We start from the raw sequence: 22,377 nt of genomic DNA, 5'->3' as shown, positions 1-22,377 counted from the left end.
GGATTAAGCTTTCAAAACCATTACCCATTCCCTCATGCCCACACTCTGCTCCTGATGCTCTTAAGCATCACCTGGTCATTTGAGATCCCAAGGTATTGGGGGGTCTCTTAACATTTCTCAGCGTGACACTGCAGAAGGGAGGCAGCAGCTTCCAGAAGGCTGCTGAATCCAGCCAAGAATAGTGCTCACCTTGTTTGCAAAGCCCAAGGGCATAATTAGTGTAGCATGGAAGCAGGTGTATGGCTTTATCGCCCTTTCCCTTGTAAAAGATACACTAATTGCAACGGTGTTTCATCAGTAGCTGGATGTCTCCTTACTCATGTACCACATGACAGCATGGAAAAACCCCTGGGTGGAATCACAGGGACAGCCAGCCAGCTGCCAGCTACACCCAGTGACCCCCCCAGTCTGTGGGCATGGTCAGAAACGCCATACTGATCGCTGCCAGTTTACCAAAATCTGTCTAGTCAGTAACTGAGGCTTTTCTCCCTGCTTGCACCTCATACAACATACTAGCCGTCCCCGTGCAGACCTCATTGTCTTTAGAGGTGCCAGAGACATCACAGAGATGGTGCTTGTGGGCTCTGACAGGGTGGTTGAACAGGACAGGCATGGCTTACACCAAGAAAAAAATATGGTAACTCCAGTCTACCTGGGGTAGGGAAGGTTTCTGCAACCAAAACACAAAGACTGGGCAATTTTGATTCAACTGACAGCTCTGTTAACAGCTACTTTGTGAAACCAGGGCAAGGCATTTCACCACTTCAGGCTTCCACCTTTCTTTCCGCAGGGGTAGGAAAACATACTGTGGACAGCAGGAGAAGTATTTTGATTGTATCTCCAAACAATCAAGGAAAAGGAACTAACAAAAAGTCTCTCAATAGACACACAAGGTTTGAAATTACTACTCTCCTGAGGGGGGCATCCCAGCATCAGCACACATCTGGAAAGTAATACTACGTTTACTGGTCTCTGATGCACTATGCACAACCTAAGCCACAGTGAAGAACAACACTTACATATCAAGCTGATGAAGCAATCACAGAGAAAGCCGAAAGACTCAGTTAACCTCTTCCCCATGTTTTCTCCACATCACAACCAACAAGTATGCCCACGTCCTGATCTTCCTTCAAGGGCTATGGTCCTGCCTGTCACACGTAGCTTTTGACTAGGCTTTTACAATTTAGTTTGGGAATATTTACCCCAGCAATTTATCTTGCACAAACACATGCACCCCTCACTCATGCTCCTGGCTTCTCCACTAAAATGGCTGTGCTAGAAAATACCAGAAATCGCTGCAAACAGATACAACAGGCAAATTGTGGGGTTTCACGTTATTATCAGAAACTAACTATGAATTCTGACTGCAGCACTGTTGTGTACAACAGGAAGGAGTGTTTGCACATCTCCAGAAAATCACTAGATAGTTCAGACAATAGCTGTCAGGAAGTAAAAATCCTCAAATTACCTAATTCCCACACAGAAGCCAAACCTGCTTATTGCTTGGGCGACAGAAGTGAGGAAGGCACCACTCCCTTCATACGCTATGCGGCTCAGTCACTGCTTCAGTGCTATCAGCTTTGAGATCTATAGGTGAGTCACCTGCCAGCACAAGGTGGCTCCTGTAATTCTCTGTATACTGTCATGCTCCCCAGATGTGATGCTTTAGATGCTTCCAAGGTCTCTGAGATGTCTTATGTTCTAATGGCACAACACAGTCCCCAAAATCTCTCTGTTAACAAGCAGAGCTTAGCTGACAATCTGCCATGCCCAGAAGCTGCTATGTGTCTGGACATGCAAGAACAGATTCCCGGGTGGAAATCTAGGAAGAATTAATAAAAATAAATAAAAATAAAAATAAAACAATCTGCAGAAAGGGACAGGAGAGGCTTTGTTCTACAGGAGACACCGTAGCTGAGATTTTCTTTCTGCCATTCCTTTGAACCAGAGAAGACCACCCAACACCTGACTTGACTTTGTTGCTTCCCTTGAGCCTCAAAGCATGGGTTCGGGACATACGGGTCATTTGACCAGAATTCCAGAGCAATCCCCTCCACCCCAACCAGGACACGATAACGCTGCAGAACAGGGCAAGTGAGTCCCAGAGGGCTGCCACCAAGCTGCACAAGTCAGAGGAGAGAGCTACCTGTAACATCAGCTACACAGACACCGTGCGTCCACAGCACCTGCAGCCTCAGCAGGCTGAGGAAAGGATTTAACATGGAGAAATAAAGCAACTGGTGAGATTCTGTTACCACTGAGGTGAGAAAGCTCCTGCCAGATCCCAGAGGAGCAGGAACAAGCCCTGCATATTGTTAAAGCATATCATAAAGGTCCTTGCAGAAAAGGCCCCAGAGAATGGGAGAACTCCTACCTGCAGCAGTACTGTTGTCAGCATGGTGGTCTAAGGATACAGAAAAGACAACATGTGTGAAGCGGTAATATTGCTTAAGAAAGGAATTCAATCTGGATTGACAAAGGGATTTCTTTTTACAGTGGTAATGATCTTTGCGCTTCTTTGGGAGCGCATTGTTCACATCTGTAGATTAAAAGGAGTAACGGAACTCAAGTGCTTTGTTTTCCCTTTATCTTCAAGAGGCCAAATCTGTCCTCAGGAGGAAAATCAGGAGCTATGCGAAGCCAGCAAAAAGCCACCTACAAGATGAAAGCCCCGCCTGCCCTCCCCGAAGACAGCCCCGTGAGGCTGCCCTAGGGGGGCCGGGGAGAACAGCCGCCCCGCGGAGGAAGGGACAAGCTGGACCAGAGCCCGGCAGCCGAGGGGGGTCAGCGCTGCCAGGCACCGCGGGGACCCCGAGGCTCCGCACGCCACACAGACCGTGTGAGCCAGCGCCTTTCTTCTCTCAGCCGTGCCGAGCCGTGCCGGCGGTAGGTGTGGTCCCTGCGCTACTGCGCCAGCCAGGGCCCGCTGCACCTGATGCGGCGACACCGGGGCGCAGCTGGGGATGCGGCGGGCGGCACCGAGCGCGGGGAACGCCCTGCGGGCCGGCCGGGCAGCCCGCCCGCACCGCACCGCCCCGGCCCCGCCGCGCCCCGGGAACGGCCGCCCGCTCCCCGCCGCCGGCCCCGCTCGGAGGGGCGCCCGCCCGTGCTGGGCTCGCCGGGCTCCGCGGGAGGCTGCCGCCGCTCTCCCCTGGGGGACGGGCAGCGGGTACCGCCGGACACCGGGGCACGGCTCCGCCCAGCCCGGGCTCACCGGCGGGGCCGGGGCACCTGTGCGGGCGGCGGGACGGGCCGCGGTTCTTCGTCTGCGCGCCGCCGCCGCTCCGGGCCGGGCCGCCTCGCAGCCGCGCCCCCCACCCGCCCCGTGCTCCCCGGCGGCCCCGCGGGGCGCTGCGCACCGGCAGCGTCCCCCCCCCACCCGCCCGCGGCACCCACCGTGATGCGCGGGATGTTCTTCTTGCCCTGGTACGACATGGCGCGTCCCGGCCCGGCCCGCCTCGCCGCCGCCTGCGCTGGCCTCCGCGCCCGCTCCGCACAAAGACGAGCCCGCGCCCGCCGCACGCCGTGCCAGCCGCCACCGGGGCCCCCGCCCGCCCCGCCCCGCCCCGCCCAGCCCACGCCCCCCGCGGCCGCCAGGGGGCGCCCGCCACGGCGCAGCCGGTACCGGCCACCGGGTACTGCTCCCAGTGCAGATAGTACCAGGTATTGGTTACTGGGCACCGCTCCCAGTGCAGCTGGTACCAGATTCCAACTACTGCTCCCACTACAGCCAGTACTGGGTACTGGGCTCCAGGTACCCCAGTGCAGCCGCTACCACATACCAGGCTGTGGGCACTGCTCCCAGTGCAGCCAGTACTGGGTACTGTGCTCCCTGTACTGGGCTCTGGGTACCGCTCTCAGTGCACTGGCACTGTGCACTGCCCCACAGAAAACTCCCCGCGCACTGACCGGGGCTTGCCACCCTCTGCACCTCAGGTGCTCGGCACCGGCACCCAGTGCCACGCATCCAACTTCGCCCATTGCACAGCCGGCACATAAGTAAAAGTGAAAGAAATTTCAAGAAGAATGGATTATTGGGTACTGCTGGAGTGCATCTGCATCACCCTAAGCTTTCTTTCACAGGCACACGAATTGGAAACATTTAAAAAATAGTAAAATGCACTGGAGGTCTGACTCCGGGATTCTTGCATCCTTTGTAAACACTGTGCCCGTCAGCAGTACTGAGGACTCCTGTATCCCCTCAGCTGTGATCTTGGTAGGAAGGTTTAAACTGTGGAATTGGTTACAAGTATCCGCGTGTGCCAAGCCGGACCATGCTGGCCTGGGACCCCCCCCGCCAGCCGGCCAGACCACCCAGCCCGAGTCTGGGATGGGAAGGACTCGCCTGCCCTCTCCTGTCTGACGCGGTCCGATGCTGCCGGCAGGTCCCGCACAGTCACGGCCGGGCCTGAATCCTGCTTGCTCTCCCAGGCCAGCTGCGCCTCCTCTCACATGCAGAGCTCTGAACACCATCAGCAAGATCCTTCTACAGATCCTGCTGCTAATGGTGTGCCATCTGCCAGCCACATCCCACAGCTACACCAGGCACAGGCATTGCTGTAAATCCCATTTCTAGCTCCTGCTAGAAAAACAAGCTGCCTGACCCAGCCCTCCCTTAAGTTCACCTTCCAAATTAGAACCTAACTATGGTTTGCAAGGGCTGCGGGACCCCAAAGAGCACCCTGCTCCCCAGCGCATGCCTGGGCAAAGGAATCCTCACGGCACGACCCCTGGCACTGCAGCCAGCTCCAACTGCCACAAGCACCAGAGAGGTGGGTGATTCCAGTGTGGACTGTCTGGAGTGCCGGCTCTGCTGCCGGGGTTCAGGGGAGGGTCACGCTCAACAGCATTAATCATACGTTCTCCTTGCTGAAGGGTTTAAGTACATCGATTGGTATGGCAGCTCTCCCTTACCAGAAGCTTTGATGTCTCTACTGGCTCAGAAACCCAGCCCACAGCTTTTATTACTCACCAAGTTTGTTATTCTGTGTGTGCTTCCGATGAAGCTCTTAGAAAGTTTACTGGATACATATTTATTCTAAACCCAAAAGGCATTCACCAGCTTAAAGTGAAAGTCATCAGCTTCTCTGTAACCTACTCATTACTGCCAGGATATCTGCACGATTGCATGGGCTGCTTGGCCCAGCTGGACCGCTGCCTCCGGCCTCCGTTCTGTGCTGTCTGTGAGCTGCTGCACACCAGCAGTCGGCAAGACCCGGGCTGAAAGCCTTCCCACTCCTGGGTAGACCCGCGGGCAAGGAGGTGTCTGCAAGCGCCGGGAAGGGAACGGGGAAGCAGTGCTGCGCCAGAGCCCCTGCAACCAAGGAGCATGCCAGGAGGAGGTAAGGTAGCAGAGCATACTGTTCTTGCCATGATGCTGCAATGCTTCAAGAACAGGTCCTGGTCTCTACTGAAATTAGACTGGGTGGAGCTGGGACATGAGAAACACCCTCTATCCCCGTCTCCAAATCTCCTGAAACTTCACTCACCCATTTTCCAGAAAGTTTAAGAGTATCCCTGTGCTGTGTGGTACCATGTTACTTTGTCTGGAGCCAGTAACAGAAAGAGTAGCAGTTAATAATAGATACAAGACTACACACACAGATTCTGCTGACTTGAGCACTTAAGACACTTTCAAGCACTGAGCTTGCATCAACCCCCTGGATGCTGGCCAGCCACGGTGACTTCAGACCCCTCTTTCGAAGGGATGCGCTTTCCTTCTGGTTGCTATGTGACACTCGCACAAATAGAGTAAAACATGTTGTCCTGGGCCCAAAACATTCAGAATGGAGAAAGATTATATTTTTTTCCATAGGACCTCTTCCAAGTGCAGTCCGAAAGTTGTTACTTGCATGCTTCGAAACATCCTCAATAAGAAAGCTGGTCAATTTGAAACTTACTTTAAAATGGCAATACTCTTACAGCTCATAACCTCCTCAGAAACACCTACAGGGATAACATGGCACTACATGTTTGTGGGCAGCCACGATGGGTGACAGGAGCATGGTGAGGAACACCAGTGGTGTGAACATCGAACAGAAAGCACGTGCTGTTGCAAGGACTTCGTCACCGAAACAAACCCAGCTCTGACCGTGGCCCACCAGTGCTCAGCGGCCAGGCCACACACCTGTTGGAAAGACGAGGACTGTGCTGACCCAGCCCTAGTGCAAAGGCAGAAAGCAGATCCCACCAACCCCCTGTGACTGTGATCAAGCAGCTCTTACAGACGGACACAACTGAGGTACAGTGAATATAACCAGACAGGGAATAATCAGGGCTCAAATGTCATCATGTTCAGTAGACTTGCCAGGACAGCCTGTCCCCATGCACAGGGTCTTCTCCTCCCCATACATATTCTTGACATAAAACCATCCCCTCTTCTCTCCTAGCAGAGGAGCTTTCAGGACCTGAGCTTCCTCGGAGCAGAGTGAATCCGAGGGATGGAAACACCGCAGCTGGTGCGCTCTCTCCAGGTGGAACCTCTGGCAAGACGTGGTGTCTCAAGAGGCTGGTCATGCACTCCTACCCAGCACACCAGGAACTTCCACCACACACAAACTTCAGAGAAGCTTTTCTTGCACTTGTGCCCAGAGGAAGGTGGTTGCCGACCCAGAGCTGTGGCTCTTCCTCCACACTTTGTGCCCTTCCCACTGGGATCCATGGGGTCACCCTTACTTCTGTGGGGGAGCCCAGCTCCAAGTGATGAGTGCTCACAAGCATTTGATGATCACGCTGTTCAGTGCTTCTGGCTCCAGCTCTCCCAACCTCTGATGCTCAACTTGAGAGCCAGAGCTGGAGGAAACTGGGAAGAGAGCCCACTGGCTCTGTTACTGAGAAACACAACTACGCCATCTTTCACACCATTCCCACCATCCACACCATCTCCCAGAGGCAATATGGAGCTCTGCAGCCTTGCAAACTCCCACTCTGGAGCAGACATGAATGGGAAGGAATCAAACTCAGCTGCTGGTGCTGGATGCACATGAGGTCTGCCAGGAGGCAGCAGGAGACTTTCTTTATGTTGTATGAGGCAGGCGGTGGGCACTGACACAAGTTTTTCCACAGTGGAGCAACTGCTGAGTTTTTCTCCTGGCTAGAATATACATCAGGGCTTTGGCAGTGGAAACAAGGAGGGAAATCAGCAGATGTATGGCCTGAAACAAACTAAACTTCCAGGTCAGCACTGAATGTTTTCAGGTAGGTGTTACCTCCACTCCAGCTGGATTACCATAATTTCAATCACCTGTCCAAACTGACATCAGGGTGGGTTCAAGCCAGAATTTATCTGCAGCCTTATTAAGGATTAGAGGTCACAGCAACTTCAGGTCCATTCCCTTCTTTCTCATTTGGACTGAAGGTGATGCCTTCCACAAAATCCTCATGAGGCAGCTTGCAGAGCCTGTCTGAGATGATGCTTCACAGCAGGTAACAGAGGCTCTGTAAAAGCAGAAGTCCCTGGAAGGTATTGCCCTTGGCCGTCAGGAGCCCACAGTGTGTCCACAGCAAACACCGAGACAACAGCCCTGTCAAAACATCAGTTTCCACCCGGTGGTCTGGGGACACCTTGAGGTCTGTGGGCTGCCTGGCGCTGTCCCCATGAGACCACGGAGAACTGGGCACGGACATACTCAGGTGGTTAAAGCAGTCGGTAGCCTGATGCCCACAGCCTCGGGACTGCAGCCACACCACCTTGGGCTCCCAGCTGCCCCTCCTTCACACAGTGGGATGTCAGTGCTTTAGACCACAAAGACTGACCGGTCCCCACACTGCAGCTGGGAAGTCTCGTCCCCATGGCACAAGCTCCTGCACCCTGCGGGCGTGCAGAGGTGTCTGGCCAAGGGAGAAACTGCTTCATCTCTTTGCCAGAAATAAATCGGGTTGAAACCAAACATGTCAAATGGAATATGCTAGTATGTGTACACGAGTGACTGATGCTTCAAGGCCAATTAGTTCAATTACAGCCTGAACCTGCAGAGCAACGAAGTGCCGGTGACTTGGGTGGCTCAAGACGTGCTTTCCTTCCCCTGGTGCCAGGGCCGGCAGGGAGCACCAGCTGTGGGGGCTGCAGGACTGGGCACTGCCACCGCCCCTGTCCCTCTGCTCGGCATCGCTGCCAGCATCAGCAGCACCTGGGCGCGACACCTCACCCCACAGCTCCAGTGGGTCCTCGCCTCTCTCTGGTTCCTCCCTTCAAAGGCAGGATGGAAATGCGAGAGCCCAGCAGAGCAGCAGGCATTCCCTGGTTTTGTTACTGATCATGTGCATGAAGGGCAAAAATTGAATCTGCAAACTGCCTTGGGAGCTCAAGGGCTTAACACCTGGGTGAAGAAGTAGGGTCCAAATGGTCCAGTAAAGAAGCGGAAGTAGCAGAGCATACAACCAAGCTTGGAGGAAAAAACGAGGGGTGCCCCGAGAGGCGTTTCATTCTCAGTCAGAACTGTTCTTCCCCCATCCAGCCCCCAGCCTGGCAGAGCCACCCAGTGCCAGCAGCACGGGGCTGTGGTGGATGCTCCTGCTGCAGCACGTCACCAGAGCACAGAGCCAGACCCTCTGCAACCCACGGCTGGTGCAGCTGCTGGAGGGTGCTGCTGCCACCCTCCCTGTCCCTCCCTGCAGCCCTTCTCCCACCTGCCTGCACCTCTGACAGCCCCAGCCCCACTGACATGAGACCCCCAGGCCAGACAGGGTCCTCCCTGCAACACTAAGAGAAGGAGGCTCTTGGCCAAGTGGGTGGTGCTCCAGGGCACCAAAGAAACGCTCAAAAATAACTCTCCAGTCTTCAGCTGTGAGCAGAGAACCTGCTGCAGGCTGCTGTGCTGTCACAGCAAAGAGCCACATGAAAAAAGGAAGCCCAGGGACATCAAGACCTGGCTGCATCCCCTGCGGGAGGTCCGACACACAGGCACCCCTTTCCAGCTGGAAAACGCCAGGCTAAGGAGAGCTCCCCTCTCCAGAGACACCTCTAACACTGAAGGCACCTGGCTGGGGCTGGCTCAGCTCACTGGAAGCATCATCTGTTTTACATCCCAGAGAAAACCAGATGCTGTAAACCACAGATGGACCCAAACCCCACCCACGAACAGATCCAGACTCGTGCCACGTGCATGATAAGTGCAGCTGCAACGGTGGCACAGCTCTTCTCACACATGGGATCAGAGCACGTGCTGCATCCAATGATGGCACCTCAGTCCCTTCTGCCTGTCTCCCCACTCCTTCATACATCAGTCTGATGCAAAGGGAAAGTCTGAGCCAAATCAGGGTCCCTCCTCACTTCTTTAATGTGTGTGTTGAGGAACAAGATTCTTATTAGGTTCAGCTATTTCACCGTGATGTTAAAGGCACAAGCTGCTGCTTCCTTTCTCCACTGACACACAGAACTTCTGCGAAGCTTTTTTGTGCAGTTTGAACTCACTTCACCCTAGCAAAAGCACAGCCATTGCAACCCACTCTGCGTGTGACACGGAGCGGCCTGCAGACAGCTCTCTAGAGGTGACTGCCGAATCAGCAGCTACCCAAGCACTTTCAGGCACACCAGCCACCCGTTCCACTGGCCCATGGCTGGGACAGGGTCTTGGCAGGTGCCCGAGCACACAGCAAGGATCTCGGGTCAGTGCTGTGACACAGCACACATCCTTGTGCATCCACGACAGGTACAGGGATGCTCCCTGGAGCGCTGCCCCAGAGCCCTGTAACAGCCGCAGGCACCAGTGGAGCAGGATGCTATCAGCAATCATGGCAGCTACAAACAAAGAGAGCACAGCATGCCTGGCTGCTTTGTCATCTCATGATCCTTAATCCAGCATCAGTGTTCTTGAGGCCTGACCCACGGCAGCACGGCTGGGGATGCAGGCTCTCACCACACGAGGTAACAACCCCATTCTTTAGGACATATCCCGCAGCCCCCACAACGACACCTGCAGCCACACCAGCAGCCGGCTGGGGCAGTGGGGTACCTGCATGCTGCGCTGCATGCTGCAATGGGGACCATGGCGCACAGCACCCCCCCACTGGAGATGCCTGCTCCCGCTGCGGGCAGCTGCATCCCTCCCCGCTGCACCCCGGCTAGAGAAGAACGCTCACCCTGAAACGTCATCCCTGGCAAAACGCTAATGCCAAGCCTGGAGGCTTCCACTTCATACTTGGCTCCCTCCGTGGGGTGAGCTTTGGCTACACAAGAGCATCTGGATTTCCACTGAAATGACTCAATGCCCTCAGAGCGCAGGTGGGCCAGCTGAGCCCATGAAATACAGGTACCAATCTCGCCTCTTTAGGAGCAAGGACTAGAAAGGCCTGAGCTCTCTGTTCGGCGTCAATTCTCCCCTCTCAGCTGAACGGAAACACCCGTCACTGGATCCAAATCCATGTGCTGTAAAATGGAGTTCAGCTGTTCCCAGCAGAGCCATGGGAAAGATGCTGCTGGATCCGACCCACAGCCAAGAGCCAGCCCAGCGGAACAAGCCAAGGTCCAGCTATATTTTCCAGCTTCTCAGCCCTGTCTCCAGGAAGGCTGCCGGCATGTTTGCTTTTTGTTTCTTCCTCCCATTTCCTCCAGCCATCCATAGCAACTGCTCCCCGGCAGAAAAATCAACCTTCTCTGCCTTCTACCTCTTTGCAGAGGTGACGATGGAAGGAGTCCATGTAGCAAAAGCTTTTGCCTGAAGTAAAGAGGTCGAGCAAACGCAGCTCTAGCTGGTCTCCGCCATGGTTTCCCTCGGGATTAGGGCTGACCACCAGTGACCAGCTTTGCACTCGCCCAGACCATCTCTGGCGGGTAGGCCACATGTATGAAATCACTTTTCTGAGTCTCATCACAAAACCTCCTTGTCTTGATGCCATTTGCAATGGCATCGACATTTTACAGTCTTTCTCTAAGGCTGTTCTCTTGCACTTTTCAGAGCTGAACCTTTTTGTCATTCCCAGCTCACATCTCTGAGTCCTCAAGACCACGTCGGGATTGTCCCTCCCCAGCTGGCATCCACAACACCACTGTCACCTGCACACATGCTGTACTTCTCCTTCCAGCTCACTAGTGACACCGAACAGTCACTTCAATGCATACAGCATTACAGATGCATACAGCTTCCCACCAAATGATTCCTACGCCCTCCCTTTAAGACCCACACAATTTTCCTACGTGGCTGTATCCGCCTAGACAATGTGCAAGCTCACGCTCCGGTGCCAGCCGCCCAGCTGGCAGGGTATACACAGACTCAGGCCATTTCCAGGTCCCCTCCCCTCACAGGTGAGACCCCAGCTTCTCCTGGACCACCCTGACCCACGTGCCTGGTGTGGAGGGCGCTGGCAGCCAGCCCCCAGCCCAGCCCCTGAGGGACCCCGGCTGCCCAGGCAGGACTGCGAGCAAAACCCTTCTGCAAAGGCGAAGCAGCGTGGCAGCACCCCAAGCACCCGGCGAGCCGGACCCCGAGAAGATTGCTGGCACCCGCAGGGCAGAGCAGCACAGTGGTGAGTGACATGTAAAAGCTGCTGAGCTACAGCCCTGTCACTCTGCTGAATCCTCCTGGAAGACCCGTACCCTGGCAGCTGCCTGTCTTCCAGCACGATGCCATGCCTTAGGAAAAGCCCCCAGAAGCCTAGGCCACCTTGTCAACAGCAGCCTGGCATGGACTGGAGACAAACACTCCTCCCACCCGGTGAACTGGCAGAGCTGGGGCTGTTCTGGCCTCTTGGAGGTACTGACATCTTAGATAAAAAGAAAAGGAAAAAATTATTTTGGACAGAGCCTACTATTTTGCTGCAGCCAAACTGCAATGTTTCATTTCAATCTAAACCTACTGAAGTTTGCATTTGACACTTTCAGTCATGTTCAGAAAAAAGCTCAGCATTTTCAGCACAACAAAGCCTCTTCCCAGTGAGAAAGCAATGAGTCTTGCCTTGCAAATCCCAAAATGTTTAGCTGCTGCTTAGAATTTTTCATTGTTTGTGTTTCTTTCCCAAAACAGGCACCTCAAAAGTCACACAAAGTTGTGAGAACCACAAGAAATGTCCATGCGGCTCGTGCAGTTCGGCTCCCAAAGCACGCTTGTTGGTGGAGCGCTGCCTGCCAGGAGGCTCCCAAGGCACCTCCGCATACCTCTGCCAGGCCCGCAGGCTCCAGCAGCCCCGCACCTCTGTGCCCCATCCCACCGCCAGCAGCTCGGTGGGGACAGAGGCAGCTCATGTCCTGCTGGGCTTCATCGCCCAGAGCCGCTTCAGAGGAGAGAAGCTGCTGCATCTCTGAAGCCACGTCCTGCTGCAGGTGTTTTTCTTGTGGCATCCCCCACCAGAGTACTGGGCGAGCCGCTGTGGGTCTGCGGGCATGGGAGAGGCAATCCCAGCCACGCTGGAAGCAACTCAGGAAAACAAGCTTTTCCTGATACAGCATCAGGTGCAGGTCTTGCTGCATTTTCTGAGAACTTCAGAAAAAATATACAGTATTAAAAGAAGCATCACCTCTCCTACCTGCTGCGACCGGCTATTGCTAAAGCATCTTGTAGACTTACTTCGTGGCATGCCTGGTGATGCCTAATTGCTTCCATAAAATGTGCCATGGCTAGGATCTATTATTCATTGTTAAACATTGAGAAAAAATATCACTGTCTTTTTATTTTAAAGAAAGAGTCTATGGGGGCATCATTTTCCAAAGATAAAGAGCATTATAAACCCTGTCATGGACACAGAAAAGGCCTCCCTGCCCTGCACATGAGCCCCTTCTAAACCACCTGGACAGAACCCCTCCGAACACTGTGCATCCCCAGGGTTGTGCCCCAGCAGCAAGGCACCAGCAGAAACCCTCACCCCGCAGGTCGCGCCAGCCCACTGCCCGGTGCCCCCCGCCTCTTCAGGGGAGAGAGATCTGCTTCAGGAAGGCTGAGGACAGGCTGGATCAATGCGATCAGTCAACCCATCTTGTTTACACCTGGCTGCAAAACCCAGTTTCTTTTGTGCATAAAAGTACTGGAGAGACCTACATTTTCCTGGGAAAAGCATGAGGTTTTCCAGAACACATCACCCAGAATCACAATCGCAGCATCCTTCCAAAGCCCCGGCAGCGCGAGCTCGGCGCGCCGTCATGGTGCCTTATGGATGTGGTAGCAAGGTACCGCCGTGCCCGCGTCCCCCTGCTCCCAGTGCACACCCACGGCACCAGGGCCAGCCAGCTGGCAAAGCCCTGGCCACCTGGAGCTGAGTGAGGACAGAAGGGAACCGAGCGTTGTTGCCACGAGGTAGTGCGATAATCAAACTGCTTCCACGTTACAGTGAGGGTTTTGGCAAAACAAAGCCTCTTTGCAGCAATCAGGAACTCTTAAGTGAATTCTTAATTTCTTTAGAAAACTAACCCTACTGCATAACCTCCATGAAATCTAATATCTGTGTCTTCTCACACGGAGGGGTGGTTTATCAAACACTGCCGTTTTGCATAACTGCTGGCAACAACCTGTATCCTGGCATGAACAGCCAAAGAACTGACTCCTTATTGTTGTGCTTCAGGCATCAGATTTCTCAAAAAACACCAAAAAACGTGCAGGAATTTTTTCAATTTTTTAGCATCAAACTCCATGAATTATAACGTAGGTTTCACTGTTGTATCTGCATTGTGGGAACTAGTTCAGTGGCTTAGGTTTGTTCCTATTGTTTGTAGAAATACCAGAAATAATGTAACTCCAAATACTTCTCTTAAAAAACAGTAAAACCAAACCGAAACCCAGAGCATTCTGCTGAATGGGGTGATACTGAGGTTATGAATTAATGTTATCAAAGTGCTTTATGACCCCTTTCACAAATGCCAGTCTTTAAACTGTGCTAAAAGGCAGTGCACAATGGCAGCTTTTTGATCACGCAAAGTTCACGCGTAAGAAAAGCCTGCAGCTGGCTTGGTGTTTCCACTATAAAATACTGGCAATTGGAAAAAAAAAAGCTGAATGCTGAAGTCACAGCACATTTTACATGTGTCAAAAGGAAAACTAAGAGAGAACCGAATTAGTTCAAGCTTCATTCTCTATTTGAGGCAGCCTTGTGTCTCCTTCCAGGATTCATCACCACCTGAATCGGGGTGGTGTCACACAACTGGACACAACGAGGCACGCGTGACGCTGGCGACCTCCAGGAGAAAGCTACGGACTGGCTCCGGTGGGTCATCTGGAGGGATGGACCCCTCGCCTGCTTTCGCTGCCTGGTAGTTTCCCTCACACTCCCGGCTCCTGCAAAGGGTGGAAGCCTCCTCATCCTCCTCCCCAGCCACCAGGCTGAGAAGCTGCCCCAGCCTGCAGTGAAGCTGCAATCCCGTGTTTGTGGGATCACAGCCAGTTGCCTTGGAAATGCCGACCTCACTGCAGAACCACGCAGCAAGCATGTAATGAGCTGAGCGCTCCTGCCTGTGACACTGAACCGGCGGAGGAAAAAGCAGGGTCTCGGCACGGCTGAGCAGCGAGGAGGCACATGGAGGCAGCTACCACAGGCTGCTGGTTCACCTTCCTCCCAGGCACTGAGCACGGAGCACAAACTCCTTCCCCGCTCCTCAAACCCACATTGCCTCCACAGACGCCCAGCGGTGCAGCTCTCTGCTACCATCCGTACGCTGCTAGCCCTCGGAGAACATCCCGACCACAGGAATTCAGAGGGTGCTGCCTACAACCTCCAGAGAAGCTCTCTGACTTCATTATCGTAAAGTAAGCGCTGAAATCCCCTCTGGCAAAGGCATGGCAGCTCTCAAGGAAAACTGCAGGAAACTTCACAAGGGTAGCGTCCACATAGGCCATTACTGAAGGAAACCTGCAGCAAGTTAAATCCCTCTTGTAAAATCAGGTCTCTGCAAATAGCCTAGACCAGAGCAGAATGTGGTCCCCCAGCACTGCTCCTCCAAACCTTGAGTGTTCTGCAACAACAACCCCTGCTGCAGCAGATCCTTGTACCAGGGAGAGCAGGCTCCTGCTTGCAGCAAAGAGCACCCAAAAGGCATGTCTCTTGTTTGGGCAAGTCTGCGCCAGGAGCGGGCACTGGGGGACATGGCCAAGCCCCAAGAGCCCACCTGCCCGCAGGGGCAGGCAGGCAGGCAGGCAGCAGCCTCGGCGGCCAGGGTCTCCTCCAGCCCCAGCGACCAGCCACTGTTCCCAAATTAACCAGCAAAGCTCAAACTCCCACTGACGAAGCAAAGGCCCGGCACCTAACAGCCCTTCGCCGTACCCCTTGCTGTACCGTGCTGTGGCTTCTCTGCACCCGAATCCACAGCTCAGCTGTTGTCCTTCTGACAGGCTTCGTGATAAAGGAAAGTCAGCCTGAAACACCTGCCTGGGCCCGCGTTACAGCAGCACATCGTACCACACCACGTGTTATCACTGGGCGGTTACACGCTGCAGTTGTCTTTCCTGCAGAAATGCCGGTGCTTTAACTGTAATTAATGCAAAAAAAAAAAAAAAAAAAAAAAGTATGTTGGTCTGTTGTACTTCCAAGAAACTGTTCACTGCAAAAGTTAGGAGACACATCTCTGCTGCCCTGCGCACAGGCAAGTCTCTTACTTTCAGCTTTCCTAATAAGTTGCTTGGTCAAGGGGAGATGACTTAACGTTTCTTAAGTCTGGGAAATTATTCCAAGAAGCTCCATTTGCCTTGACAAAAAGAGCCTTTGTGTGCTCTGAATGTGTGAGCAACACAAGCGAACTCTCCGTGGCGGGGCAGGCACAGCACGGCTCAGCACACATGGCGCGCGCTCCCATCCTGGGGCATCCTACACTTCAAAGCTGAAGTACCAAGTCACACGATCCCTTCTAGCCACATATGCACAAGAACACATACATGAAGCTTCCCACCTTCTTAGGCAAGACAAGCAGATAAAAAGGGTTTGGTTCCTGGTGCTCATCAGCTGGAAGGCATCAGAGGAAGAAATCTAGGAGCAGAAATCCTCAGGAAGAGAGGAGCTGTTGAAGGAAAACCTCAGCTGCAAAACTCCAGAGATAAGGGTCTACTTAAGACCTTAAAAGGGAACAAGACTGTTCCAAATTTTTGGTATGGCTAATAAAGAAAAGCTCTGAGTAAAACCCACAGGCAGGCTGTCATGAGTTTCTGTCTCTTTTCCAACAAGCAGCAGCACAAAATTAACGCAGTGGTCAGAGTTCTGCAGCTGCTATTCAAACCATACAGACAAGGTCGGTACCGATAGCAGTAACGTTAGTTTTGCTCCTGACTGTGTAAAAAGGGCTGTAAAGGAGCAAAGCTCAGTAACAGGAACCAAATCGCATGCCAATAAGACACTAAAAAACAGAGGCTGAAGAAATTAAAGTGCAATGAAGAAACCTCAAAGCGACCCGCTGCCTACCTAGAAGCTCCTGCAGAAGACCAGAGACATCAAGGACAGTCTGATGCTTTTCCCCAAAACCCAGACAGGCCAAGCCACTGCCCTTCACTGCTGCTCTCCCGCCAGGCTCTGGCTGCTGAGCTTAGTCCTCCAGGTCCCAAACGTCTGCAGTTTATCAAGGTTCATGCTCCGGACACAAGCGGAGGTTTCTGCAGAACCCTGAGACAGCCACACCACTTCTGCAGGCTCACTATTTACTTCGGTGATTTGTGCTTCCAATTTTTAAAATAGGGTTTAATAATTTGCCCTGTTCACCCTTGAAAACCCTTGCCCTTAAGATGACTATTTAGTAAAAATTTCAGCCCCCAATGAACTCATTGATCAAGAGGCCACCTAACGAACTTACTTGCCTCATATGTAAATGAGCATCAGGCTCACGGAAATCCCAAGTCGGGTACCCACGTGGCACTGTTAATTCAATCATCCTTCTGCCAAACTCACGCTGGTGTAAATGGGACCAGAGCCAAAAAAGCATGACACCTTGGCCCCTGGCAGAAGGAGCTACGCTGCGGAGGTGGTGAATCTGTTTATTACCTTGAGTTTGGCATATGTTGAGAAACTTTGTGCCTGATGATACTTTCAGTGATGCCACTTCCAGATAGATGGGATGATATAGAACCATGGAATGGTTTAGGCTGGAAAGGACCTTAAAGACCATCCAGCCTAGTGCACTGCCACGGGCAGGGACACCGGCCACCAGCCCAGGTTGCCCCCAGCCCCGTCCAGCCTGGCCTTGGGCACTGCCAGGGATGGGCATCACCTGTCCCTCACTGCTGATCTGGCAGTTGTGATCTGTGCCACTGGCAGATAAGGACCTGCCTGTTTGGACTGGCAACTCCAAAATCACACACACCCTTATTTTTTTTTTTGGGGGGGGGGCGGTATTCGTTCATACGAGAAACCGAGCCGGCGGCAGCTCGGCCCTCCCCGTCGGGGAACGCGGGCGGCCGGCGCAGAGCCCACCGCCGGCCCGCCCCGGGCCCGGCTGCCCCGGGCCAGCCCCGCCGCGCCGCACCGCACCACGCCCCGGCCCCTTACCCTGCCGTCCGCGGGGGCCAGGTCGTGGAGTCGCTCCTCGTCGGGGGCGGCGCGGGGCTCGCTGGGGCCCGGCTCGGACTCGGGGCCGGGGTCGGGGCCGGGGCGGGCGGGCGGCGGGGCGCGGCGCTGCCCTACGCGCAGCGCACCGAAGTCCAGGGTCTTGCTCTCGAAGGCGCCCTCGACGCTGCAGAAGAGCCCCCCGCGCTTCTGCCGGGGCACGGCGGCCGAGCCGGGCCGCGCCAGGTACACCGGCAGCTCCTCGCCGCCGCGCCGCCCGCCCGCCGCCATGCCCGCCGCGCCGCGCCGCTCCGCCGGGACGGGGCGGGACGGGCCGGGACGGGGCGGGACGGGCCGGGACGGGGCGGAGCCGCGGGGGCTCCCCGGCGGGGCGGGATGGGGCGGGCCCGCTCCCCGGCGGCGCCTGCGGCAGCGGCGCGGGGCTCCCGGGTGGCGGCGTGCGCTTCGCGGCGGCGCGGCCGCTCCCGCCGCCGGTGTGGCGGAGCCCGGGCTCGAAGCCGCGCGCGGCGGGGCCCCGGCGGCGGACGGGGCACGTGCAGCCGCCTCCCGGCCCGGCCCGACCCCCGCGGGCGGCTGGCGCGGTGCCCCCGGGCCGCCGGTCCCGAGCGCCTGCAGCGGCGGGGTGCCAGCACCCCCTCCCGGACTCGGCAGGGACACGGGGACACGGGCAGCGGGGATTCGACGCGGATCGGGGAGTCGGCGGGGACACGGGGAGCAGGGACTTTGGCGGGGACACGGACGGTGGGGACTCTGGGGGGGACACGGGGAAGGGAGACTCAGTGGAGGCACAGGGGAGCAGGGACTCGGGGGGGACACGGGCTCTAGGGACACGGGGAACTGGGACACGGGGAGCAGAGACACTGCAGGGATCAGAGACTTGGCAGGGGACACAGGGAGCGGGGACTCGGGGGGGATCAGGGACCTGGTGGGGACACAGGGAGCAGGGACTCGGCAGGGACACAGGGAGCGGGGACTCGGTGGGGATCAGGGACCTGGTGGGGACACAGGGAGCAGGGACTCGGCAGGGACACAGGCAATGGGGACTCGGTGGGGATCAGGGACCTGGTGGGGACACAGGGAGCAGGGACTCGGCAGGGACACAGGCAATGGGGACTCAGTGGGTATCAGAGAGTTGGTGGGGAGCACAGGGACTGGGGACTCGATGGGGACTGGGGGCTCGGTGGGGACACGGGGAGTGGGGACTCAGAGGGGACGGGGAGCACCTGGCCTTGTACCCCACGGGCACCAGCAAGCGCTGTGTGGCCACTAGCTGAGGCGCTGCTTTAAGAGCTCCGCTGTGCCCTGTGACTTCGGTTCAGAAGTACAGGGGGACAGAGGGACAGCCAGGGGTCTGGCCTGCGTGGGTATCGGCCACGTAATGGAGTAGCAACCTGTGAAATCTATCGCGCAGCACCAAAACTGGAGTTTTAACTTTAAAATTCTTTCTCCAGGTTCTCATTTCTTTACACAGAATGAGTGACCTGAGCCCAACATCCTCTCCGGTGATTTCTCACACCACATATTTTTGTTACGAGATGTGGTCAGTGACACTTCCCAACCTTTTTTGTGAAAGCAAAGCAGTGCCATTGTCCCTGCCAGTCCTTCAAGGGCAGACATGGTTCTCACTTGCAGAAAAATTCCCATGGCGCCTGCCCCGTCACGGGGACCAATGTCCCGGTTGTTACCCTGGGGGACTGTCTGTGGGCAGGGGGGGACACAGGCTTGGAGTTAGGAGGAAGGAAATGGTCTGGGGTTATTTCCTTCCTTTCACGCTCTGGGAAGCAGCCTGCTCTTGTAACTGAACTTGTACCAGCGTCATTAACTCGGTCCCTATTTTCTCCACTGAAGTGGAACAATCTACAGGACCTTGAATTTGTAATCCAGGTCTGAAGAGCTGGGAGAAGGGAGGATGCACTAAATAATGTGTCAGTAAACTTCAATGAGTTACTTTCACAGCATTGTGTCACACAGCACAGTAAAACACTGCTCACTGTCTACCCTTGCTTTCCCTAAAGCAAGACCAGAGAGGGTTAAATCTGGGTTTTCTCATGATCGTACATAAACTTTAATATGCAGCTGCCCCAGCTTTGTGGCTTCATGGAACTCACCACTGTGGGCTTTGTGCTGGCGCCAGAGCCCTGCCGCTGCCTGGCCAGGGATGCACCAGGAGAGCCCCGTGCTGCTGCCCGTGTGATGTGTGATGCTCGCTGCCATGTTTTGGGTGCAGGGGCAGCAGCAGTGCCTGGGGCTGTGGGAGGAAGTATCCCTTCAAATAGCCAGAATAAGTTTGTTTCGTAGCTTTTCTACTGCTGCTCTCCTGGCAAACGCTCTCCCTCTGTAACTGGGGGCTTGGCAGCCAGACCACCAGTACAGTCCAAATCGATGGACACAACGTGGCTGCCCAGCAGGTCTTTACCTTCCTAAGGGATTGCCTCAGCGTGAATGAATGCATCCTTCTCCTGCTGCAGGGTGGATCCTCTGAGCCGAAGCTGAAAACCATCTCAGCGAGTTTCTGCCCCTAGCAAGGGGGAAAATCTACAGATCTGCTGATTTCAGAGCTGGCAGCCAGGACAGACAGCGAGCAGAGCCCCCACCTCCTAGTTGCCAAGTAATGGCACTTGGAGTGAGCCTTTCTTGGGACCAAAAGCGAGCTGCAGCCTGCCCTGTGGCTTTGCACACTGACCACGGGGAGGTCAGAGCGAACCCCTTGTTTTGGTTGGGACCTCTCCATATGGTTGTGTAGCTTTATGGGGAATTAAAATTCCTTGGAACGGGGCCTGGCCTTTGTTTGGTTCTGCAAATGTGCAAAAGTTTCAGCATTGTACTTTAATAGCAATATTTATTCAAATCCTGATTCTAATGTTTATCTTTCCTAGCGCCTTGCTGCATAAATGGTTGCACTGAAATTATCTGCACCAATGAAGGAGTATGGGGGGTCTTCTAAGAAGACAAGACTTTAAAATCTGGCCTTTAATGGCAGTTATTCACTGTATAAAAGAAAATTCTTTTATTTCTCAAATTGCCATTCACTTTTAAGATTCTTTTTGTTAGGTGTTGTAAGGCCTCTAATTCAAGGACACAATGAAAACTGAAGTTTGGGTTCCGTGTGTGTTCACTGCAATAGCCTTGCTTTTTAGCCCAGCAGAATGCATTATTTATATTTCTGTACTTGTGTGTCTCAGGTCAGATTCGAAGGTTTTAATTATACAATGACAAAATGCCTGTCCCCTGTAATTAAGCACATTTGATTTTCTTTTAATCACATGTTTATGTGCTATAGTTGACAAAAATGTTTTTCAGGCAAACAGTCATGAGTGATGCATCTTCAAATCCTGCTGGCAAACAAGATCTCCTCTTGCCTGCCTGTGCAAAGCAGATGAGATACAGATCAGGGCGAGGAGCCATGGAGAGGCTGTCTGTCCAGCCTGAGCCCCGCCAGGATGGAGATGGCAGGCGTTTCGATTCATGGCCGTGGGTGCTGCCGCGGGACCTGCATGCACGTCTCCGCCCCAAAACAAGAGTGCTTGTCCCTCGCGGTTCAGGCACTGAGCTGAGCCTGCCAGATGGGCACTGCCGGCCACACCTCGAAGGGAAAGAAACAGCCCAGTATTCTGATTTAGGGAACAGCATTTATTTTACAGGAAATTACATTTTGTAGTGACAAGCTTCTAATTTACGTCTGACAAGACTGTCTCTGTCGAGTAAGAACTTTTTATTAAGCAGGGCTCAGAAATGGAAATCTGTCATGTTGTGGGGTGAACCGCACTAGTTATGAATGGGGGGAGTCGTGCAGCCTTCTTGGAAATGGTCTTTAGGCAAATTCCTTTCAGCAAAAGGATTAGTTAATAAGATGGGACATAATCACCCTGTCTGGGATGGGCGTTTTCTTATTCTGTGCACTCAGCGCCTGCATTGCTTTCCTTTGTTGTTCTCATCATCTGCTGCCAGAGCATCAGCTTGGTCTCCCATCAGTCTCCCATCAGTACCCATGCGGGGGAACTGTGGCTCCAAATGCCGACTGGCCAGGCTGCTGAGTAACCAGTGAGAGGCACAACATGCAGTATAATTTTCACAAGCATTTTCTCCATGAGGCTACCCACCTACTAAGTGTTATCTTTTAAATGTTTGAAGAGGAATTTAAATTGCCAACAGAATCATTCAAACACCAAAGGTATTGACAGAGAAGTCATATTAGGTCAACTTGCCTCTGCTGCCGAGGCACTGTTGCTCTCCACTGGGTATTTTCTGATGATTTTGCTAATTCATTTTCTGTTTGTCAGGCCGGCAGGCAGTTTCTTGATTGGAAAACCCTGCATCCTCTGTTGGCAAACTGCTGTGCTTGTTCCCAGTTCCCAGGTGCTCTATGCAACATTATTCTCAACGTCTATAATAAAAACAGAAAACAATTTAAAAAAAAGTGAAGCACATCCCATATTGTGGCTTCTTGTTCATGTAATGTTGCCTGTGCCACTGGAAGTTGCTCATTACACCAGGAAGTTAAGATCTTGTGTTTCCTTTGCCTCACCAACAAGGTGAAATCCACTGGCCCTCGCTTTTGTTTTAGTGAAGCAGAATCACGGTGCTAAATGCTACAGCTGGATTTTATCAAGCAGTGGATAATTTCAGGATCAATGGTAAATAGCTGGAGTTCTTTAGTCAGGTGATTTTCAGGAGCATCTATTGGTAAACAGAAGTCAAATACCATGTTTCAAAGCACGAGGTAGCAAACTGTCAAAAGGAAGCACCTCCCACCACGTACAGTGCGACAGTGGCAGAGGCACGTGCGTGGCCGGCAGGTGCCAGCGGCCGCTGGCTTGGGGGCAGAAGGATGCGCGGCAGCAGCAGGACGCACGGCAGCAGAAGGATGCGCAGCAGCAGATGTGTTGGCGCACCACAGGCACATGCTGTTTTTTTCTCCTCGGTGGTCTCACTAGCAGCAATCACATCTTCATTTTAACCTCTATTTTGGTAAAC

General features: G+C 54.1%; 1 protein-coding gene across 2 annotated transcripts in view; it reads right to left on the bottom strand.

The window, feature by feature from the left end:
- Nucleotides 1-17,711, bottom strand: part of DPYSL3 (dihydropyrimidinase like 3) — a 38,993-nt gene extending 21,282 nt beyond the window's left edge. Inside the window, exon 1 of one of the 2 annotated variants that reach the window (XM_080400641.1) lies at nucleotides 17,386-17,711. In XM_080400641.1, coding sequence (XP_080256767.1) covers nucleotides 17,386-17,673 — 288 coding nt within the window. In that variant the 5' untranslated portion in view covers nucleotides 17,674-17,711. Of the gene's footprint in view, nucleotides 1-3,396; nucleotides 3,546-17,385 lie in introns of those variants that run through there. The other variant, XM_080400642.1, reaches the window with a different exon arrangement.
- Between the last annotated feature and the right edge of the window lie 4,666 nt (nucleotides 17,712-22,377).

This window comes from Falco punctatus, assembly GCF_963210335.1.
Source record: "Falco punctatus genome assembly, chromosome: 8".
In the NCBI taxonomy this organism is placed as follows: domain Eukaryota; kingdom Metazoa; phylum Chordata; class Aves; order Falconiformes; family Falconidae; genus Falco; species Falco punctatus.
The sequence above is the reverse complement of the archived record's forward strand: the minus strand, read 5'-3'. Positions and strand labels throughout refer to the sequence as shown.